The sequence below is a fragment of the Silurus meridionalis genome, chromosome 5, assembly GCF_014805685.1.
Source record: "Silurus meridionalis isolate SWU-2019-XX chromosome 5, ASM1480568v1, whole genome shotgun sequence".
NCBI lineage: Eukaryota > Metazoa > Chordata > Actinopteri > Siluriformes > Siluridae > Silurus > Silurus meridionalis.
The window spans coordinates 13,235,138-13,243,332 of NC_060888.1; the positions used below are offsets into that span (position 1 = coordinate 13,235,138).

At 34.9% G+C, this 8,195-nt stretch overlaps 1 protein-coding gene across 3 annotated transcripts; it reads right to left on the reverse strand.

Moving 5' to 3' along the window:
• arl13a (ADP-ribosylation factor-like 13A) lies at positions 1–5,770 on the reverse strand. Of its 3 annotated transcripts, none has more exons than XM_046848963.1 (10): positions 5,630–5,770; positions 4,954–5,052; positions 4,648–4,718; positions 3,572–3,815; positions 3,335–3,440; positions 2,969–3,174; positions 1,974–2,070; positions 1,596–1,848; positions 1,402–1,509; positions 1–694 (listed from the first exon to the last, which is right to left on the reverse strand). In XM_046848963.1, the coding sequence occupies exons 1-10, from the start codon at positions 5,653–5,655 to the stop codon at positions 627–629; spliced, it is 1,278 nt and encodes a 425-aa protein (XP_046704919.1). In that variant the 5' UTR covers positions 5,656–5,770; the 3' UTR covers positions 1–626. The 3 variants fall into 3 exon arrangements, with proteins under 3 accessions (XP_046704919.1, XP_046704917.1, XP_046704916.1); XM_046848961.1 differs by having other exon boundaries at positions 1,402–1,506; positions 3,566–3,815; XM_046848960.1 differs by having other exon boundaries at positions 3,566–3,815.
• Positions 5,771–8,195: the final 2,425 nt, after the last annotated feature.

An 8,195-nucleotide genomic window follows, 5' to 3' on the forward strand; every position in this document is an offset into this window, starting at 1 on the left:
CATGTTTTTATTCAAACAAAAGCTTGGCAGAAAGATTCATATTAGCAGTAAATGCTTTTAATAATAATAATAATAATAATAATAATAATAATAATAATAATAATAATAAATTAAGCTTATTGAACTGATCAAATATACTATAATAACATTATAATAACAAATCAATCATGTAAATTAAAGAAATTATACAAATATATCATATAAATAAACGATAATAATAAGTCCACTATACCCTCTAAAATGTAATTGTGAAATAGGTGATTGAAAATAAACTAGGAAGTTTCTTTCAGGAGAAAGCATACATTTTGATTACAGTTCATGAAATAACAACTTAATTGCAATTAAACAATTGGTGCTAAAAAAGAAAAAGCAAAGCAAAAATACATTTTCTGAAATGTCTCAGTGAGAAGCTAACCTGAAAAATGTTAAAATATTTTCAATATTGAAAATATATATTTTTTGAAGAGAGTAGAGCCTCCAGTTTGTTATAAGCAGTTTTATATATACAAAAAAAAAGACTCAAATGAATATGCATATGTGGAAATTCATGTCTTGGTGAAGATGCCTAAAGAGTTTTGTGGTCCAGTACCTTCATAAAATGTCCTGCCATTGCATTTCCATTCTTCTCACTGTTCTGGCACCAAACTCTGATCCTGTCGAGCTTTTAAAGCCAAAATGGCTTTTCTGTAAAGATCTATCAAGAAAACAGACAAATAATGTGAATTAGTCTGCTGAGATATTAGATTTAGGATGCTCACCCCAGAACATATTTTAGGTCTAGGAAACACCTGAAGGTTCCTTTAATTGAATTCTGGCATGCAGCCAAAAATGCAGCAAAAAATCATGTTTTAATTAACATACACTATATTGACAATAGTTTATAGACACCTTGTCATAAGTATAGTATGTGCACTTTGAGCATCACATTCCACATTTAGTCCCAATTTGCCCAATTTCCTATAATTCCTTCCACTCTTCTGGGAAGATAGATTTTGTGAGTGTGCTTGTAGACATTTATGTTCATTAGCCACACGGGTGTTAGTAAAGTCAGGTACTGATAATATTAACCCTAACCCTAACCCAAAAATGTAGAATAAATGTCTTTTCATAGAAGACTGCAACATGTAAACAATTACACACATTGTTACCACAGTTTTGTTAAACTAAGCATGGCACTTAAGGGTAATGCACATAAAATCAGGCAAATATAGTAAATATAATCAGACATATAGACTCAATTAATAGCTTATGCACAATAGCTATATAGAAGTAATACAGTTGATGAGCTCTGGTATGTTGGGCTACGTTTTCTAACTTAGAAAGCTGCTAAAATGATTTGTCACAACAATTACTCTTGGGCAACATAGAGTGAAGAGAAAGTGAAAATACAGTGAGACTCACCAAAAGTGGCAGCAAGATCAGCAGGCTGTCTATAATTTACAGGAATTTCTTCTGTGTTGATCTTGTTCTTTCGCTTTCCTTTTATCACTTTTTTCTTCTTTTTACCTGCTGTAGCATTGAATCAAATTGAAGTCAGCCCATCATGCCTATTATTGTCTTAAAATGATTCTAAAGTGTAATACTGAGTTGAATACCTTTAGAGGGTATGGACTCCTGGGACTCAGGCTGATCTAAAGTCTCCACCTTTGATTTGGGTTTCAGCTTCCTTTTTTTGTGTCGCAACAAACCATGACTGTCTGTTTCCTCCTGACTGCTAACATTATTTTCTGCTTCATTTCCCTCCACTTCTTTTTCTTTACACTTTTTATCTAAGTCATTTCTGACACTTATTGCTTTAATTTTAACCTTCATCTTCTTTTTCTTCAGTTTCTTTTGAAGGGAATTCTCCTGTAACCAAATGATGTATTCTAGTTTAGAGCATTCAATTAAAAATCACAGAACAGTGTGTGTGTGTGTGTGTGTGTGTGTGTGTGTGTGTGTGTGTGTGTGTGTGTGTGTGTGTGTTGAGTTACCTTGGTTGACCTAATTGTTTGGAGTTGGTTCCCATTTTTCTGTTCTTCCTCCAGAGGGCACTGTGCAAGGTGACTGTCTGGTTTACTTCCTTGATGTCTGTAGATGCCAAAACATTTATTACACACTGAAAGCCTTAGCACCTAGCACACTGTAGCTGGTTAATACCGTATATATATCTCTCTCACACACACACACACACACACACACACACACACACACACACGCTGACACCCTGGTGAAGCCTGTCAGTGTCTTTAAAATATTAGATGCTTACGGCTTAAGGGACTTTTTTAATTGCCCTCTAAGGTACTAAGTACCATTTACACCTGCTCCATAGAAAGCATCCTGACAGGCTGATTAAAGCACCACAGCCTACTTTGGGAACACCACCAAGCAGGATAGAAAGCACTAAGCTCCCAGACCTGCAGTCTGTCTACCGCAAGCAATGCTAAGCCAAGGCCAGGAAGACAGTGAAGGACCTCAAGCATTTAAACAATTGTCTACTCGTTTTTTTGTTGCAACCCAGAAAGCACTTCCTCGTCCTAAAAAAAACAACACAGGAAGAATAAGGAAGAGCTTCTTCCTCTAGGCCACTCAGATCCTGAACCAGGAAAACACATAGGACTAGACCTTGGATTTGTTTACACAACACACACCCTGCATTCCTGTTAAAATTCTACTTCATATGTGTAAATATTTGTGTTAGCAGTTTCACTACAAATAACTCAGCATTGCATTGTACATACAACTGCACACAACCGCATTTTATTTCACATATAGTCTTTGTTGTTGTTGCTATCTGTCATTCATATTCCTTATATTTTTATTATTTTATATTTTTTATTTTCCTAACTATACTATAACTTGCTGGTCGATGTAAATTCCTCTGTCAATGCTACAGTCATAAAAACATTTCACTGCACATCATACTGTGAATGTTTCTATGTTACCAAAATGTAAGACATTTGCAAGAGTCTTTGAAAACAAAAGGTACCTTTGAACATTGTTTTTCTTCTGAATTTTTTCAGCTTTTCCTTTTCTTTCTCGCTCCTCCTTTACTGGTGGTATTCCACTGTCTCTATCTATACGAGTACAGAGATCTGGGTAGTCGAGGCACACAGCCCGTAGCAACCACCTTAGTCCTCGCAATGTCTTCCTGTCTGACCATCGCCGCAGGTCCATTAAGGCAGAGCATGGCTCCTTTAATGTGAAAAAACTTTATCACTGCTCATGTAATTTCAATAATTAAAGAGCCAAATCACATCTCATAAGTTTATGAAATATTAGTACCTATATCATTTCAGACATATTTTCAATTTCTGCCAATATATTTTTTGTTATAACCCAATATGTTACTCACAATGTGGCACAGAGACTGGCTCTGATTGACCAGCTTCTCCAGGGATAGGGCTTCAATCAATTCACTTCCAAGTAAGGCATTCATTTTATCTTGTTTATTGGCTAATCTGTAAAGAGGAACAGTCTGTGGAAATGAATTCATTTGCATGTAAAGGAGACCACTTTTAACATTCATTTTTAAATAATTTTAAAAAGCATTAAACATTTAAATAGTATCTAAATAATGGCTTACACTAACAGGGGCTTTCCAGCCACTCTATGCTGTCTCAGCATCTCAGTCAGAAGTTCTTTGACCTCTTTCATTCTGTGTCTGTCACTGGAGTCCACCACAAAAATGACTCCATGGGCCTCACCATAAAATTCCCTCCAGCATGAGCGAAACTCAGGACTTCCACCCATATCCAGCAAATTCACTAGGAAGTTTTCGAACCTTAACTCATAACGGACACATCCATGAGTAGGACTCACTTCTCCATGGGGAGCTAAATAAAAAATAGACATAAAAAATATTGTGAACTTCATCATTATTTAAATGTAGTCGGGGGGAAAAGTACACCCTCCTGGTTTTCTTTTTTTTTTGTTAATCATAGTCTTATAAATAATTGTGTGATTTCATGAACTTCTATAGAGAAAAAAATAACCTCAGATGACAATATGTAGTCTTTTTGCAGAAAATGGGAAAAATAGGTACACCCTATACTCAGTATAATGAATGGTTTATCATTTTGGAGAAATGTTACCCATTCAGGTAATTGATGTTTAAGGATGCTCATTTACAGCTGTCTTAAGATCCTGACTTTAGAATTGAATGGACTTTGACCTGTCCATTTCAACATAATTATTTTCTTTTTAGCAATTCTGATGTCAATTTGCTGGTCTGAATGGGATCAGTGTCCTGGTGAATGACCCAATTCCATCTAGCTTAAGTTGCATGGTTCCAATGACTAAAGGCTTTCCAGGACCTGTGGCTGCACAACAAGCCAAGATTATAACCTATCCACCACCATGCTTGACAGCCAGAATGAGAGACTTGAACTACTACTTCTCTGTGGTCATGGCTGATGTCCTTTCTTCTTGCCATGATGTAGATACACAGTAGTGTGCCTGCAAACCAAACTGCCAGACGTGTTTTGTCTGCATGGCATGTGAATGTTGTTTTACTTTTGGGAGAAAACAATAATGAAAACATATTGAAATTTGGTTTTAGTCACCTAAGGTTACTTGTTCCTAATTTGTAACAGCTGTTGATTACCTTCTTTTATAATTTCTTATCTTTTCAAGATTGCAAGATATTATTCATTATTTGATATTTACCTCTTAGCATCCCCCGGATACACATTGTCTTTCCAGCCTTGTCAAGACCAACCACCACCATAGTAACTTTTCTGAACAAAGAAAAGAGGTTTAGGTAATTTCTGGTTTTCTCAGTCTAATATTAATATTATATATCTCCATTTACAAATTTTGGCACTATAACGGAACTAAGCCAAAAAAAAGGAACCCCTTGCTGACATAACTGTGGCAGCTTTGCAGTGCCAAGAGTAGCCCAGAGCCACATTCCAGTATGTTTCGAATGAGCCAGTAAACACCAGTGAAAATAATACCCAGTACTGATTTTACCTCATGGGTTGCTGCAGTTTAGAAACCCAGTTGCAACAGTTGCTCATCAAATTGAACATATTGAGTTGAGGAAGGGAGCACCATCTTCTTGATTCAAACCTGAGTACGGATTATAGCATAAGTTACCCTGACAGTCTATTGGACTGTTGGTTGTTGATTAGATATCTACTTAGCTAATTACTTATATACAATTCTTTATAGTTAATAGGATTTTACTTCACTGCTTAAGACATATCATAATAGCCACATGCTGTGTTGCCTTATTTAATAAATGTAATAAACAATCTTTAAGCCATAAGCATCACTTGTAAAAATGTATCAGTTGCATTCATTATTAATATGCAGGAGTGAAACATATCTTATTTACATATTTATCATATAGACATTATATAAGAATTAATTATAACTAGAAAAAAATGGTCACTAAAGCTGATAAATCTATAGAGATAAACATATATATATATATATATATATATATATATATATATATATATATATATATATATATATATATATATATATATATATAATGCATTTAAATTTTTAATCAAGTACAAATAAAATGTACATAAAGGTGAGGTAAACACAACTACAGTAGCACAAAAAATTAAACAAATATATATTATATACAGATATTATATAGGTTTATGCTTTTATAAACTACCAATTTACTTACATTAATATGTCCTTATTTATTTGCATGTTTACATTTTCCTCGTCTGTGGCATTGTGCAAAGTGCAACGAAATCTTAATCTGGCTCAAATTATTCCTGTAATCCTTTCACCTCATTTGGGAGGAGCCAAGTAGGCTTATAGTTCCTACTAATCATGTGAACTTCAGGGACATCTGCTCTCCTTATTTAGCAGGTAATGGTTTGTTTATCTGACCCAAATAGAGATTCACTTGTAATAAAAAAAAAAAAAAAATACAGTGTTACAGGTTTCATATGAACTCTAATTCAATTCACTTACAGCATTTATGAATTATATGATACCAGGTAATTGCCATATTGTGGTATGTTACTGTTGATAAAGGCAGTGTAAAAACACCTGGGAAAATTTGACTGGACAAGATGGCACCTGACTGTAAACAACCACCTTACTGGTGATCTCTTTTAACAAATGAACTGTCTATTTGAGAGTTCTTGTCTATGGAATTGACCAATAACTATGCTGTGTGATGTTTTGTGCATTCCTCTTTCATTACTTGAATGCATTTCTACAACTTATAAGTTAGAACATGTTTAGGGGTGTGTGTGTGTGTGTGTATATACATTCCAGAGCTTTTCACAGTCTTTGAGTTACATTTCACTAATCTTAAACTCCTGTGAAGTAAGAATTACCTGGATATCTAGCTGTTCCCCCTTGCAACATTGTCCCACATTAAGGGATAACTTATTATTTGTAGTATATATCATTGTTTGCTTCATCTTATCACAATTTGCACATCAATCTATATGTGCTTTTTAGAGCTGTTCCCAAAGCCTGTTCCCAAAGCCTGCAATATTTTTCTGTAATCTATTTATCTGAGATATCTGATATATTTTTTATGAGTTGCTATAGAACTTTATAGTATCCTTCAGCTTTTAGCAGGAAGTATTCTCCTACTCTTCATTCCAGGCATGTTACATCCCCTTTTCTAGCTTGTGACTGCTTTGATCTGTGCTTTTGCTCCTTGGCTGGCTAAATTGAATGTGTATAAGCAATACTGGAACTGTAGTCAGGTTACAATTACAATTATGGATACAGCAGCTCAAATGAATACCTATAGATTTTAAGATGATGCAGTGGTGTTGCAGCTGCAGTTGTGTTAGTCTCCTGTTATTATTTTAATTGGCCCTGGTGAGTTTCTGTTGAAAACTATAATCTTTTATTCCCTAATTCTATTATGCAAGCGAAGTAAACAGGAAATGTGAAGCAGCAAACGTCAAGCTTTTTATCAAAAACATATATCATTCATCTTCAGTAACTGCTCTATTGTGGGAACACTGGGGGTAGAGCAGGAATTCACCTTGGATTGGGTTGTCAGATAACCACAATACAACATATGCAACATAGTCAATCATACTCTCATTCACACATTCATTCACACACCCAGATAAACAGCATGGCCAATTTTTTGCTCACTTGGACATAGATGGCTATGGCATTTACAGGATTCGAACTCTAATCATCTGACTAGGTTGAACACCTTTCTACAGCAAGAGGTCATTGTACAAATCTGTTAGTTACCTCAAGAGTGATTATAAGAGGCAAAATGACTGCACATGGGCTAAACTAAGGAGAGACAGCAGCCCCTCTGATTTTTTAACTTGAGCCACCACTCAAACTACAAAAACACAAACTGCCACATAAGAATTTGTTAGAATTACCTCGGTCTGTATAGGTTTCAAGAGTAAATTCTCTTAATTTTAAAGCACAGAAACATTTATACTGTATATTTATCATACCACTGGGTTGAAAGTACTGCATGGCAATGTCAGCAGTGTAACAGGGTAGCTTTATTCTTTATTGCTTTCCCCTATTTGCATTATGCCCTTTGTAATATTGCAAACATAGTGCTAGCATTGAAGTCTACACTAGTGGTACAAAATAATATTTGTCTTCACCAAGTCATTAGATATAATTTAAATGATCTTTAATCATTTCATGTATATAAGTAACAAATCCAAAACAAGATATATGCTAAACCTACATAATGCTAGTGCTACTTTTATAACCTCCAGACTAAATGAATGCATTATCCTGGCACAGCCTGCTGTTTCTTACAAGAATTGTGATGATTGAAAATCTTGAATGATTGCGTTTAGAGCTCATTTAGACTTTGGTGCAATTAAATCATAGAAAACACAGTATTACTTACAATTATGTTTGAAATTAAGAGCATTTCCACATACACAATGCAAAGATAATTTAGGGGATTACGACTAAACAATTGAGACTAAACCAAAGTTTTCAATTTGCTTAAGCATGAAGATTGGACTCTGGAGCTATGATAAAAGGTCATCTGCTTTGATGAGTCCAGATTTACTTTGTTTGAGAGTGATGGGAGCATCAGGGCAAGAAGAGAGATAGATTAAGTGAAGCACCCATCATGCCTGCTGTCTTCCATCCCAGCCTATGGGGGCAATGTTATGATCTGAGGTTGCTTCACTTTGTCAGGTTTAATTTCAGCAAATGAGGTCAGCTAAATAATTAAATATTCAGAATGAACAAGTTTTTCATTCAATCAATTATTCTTT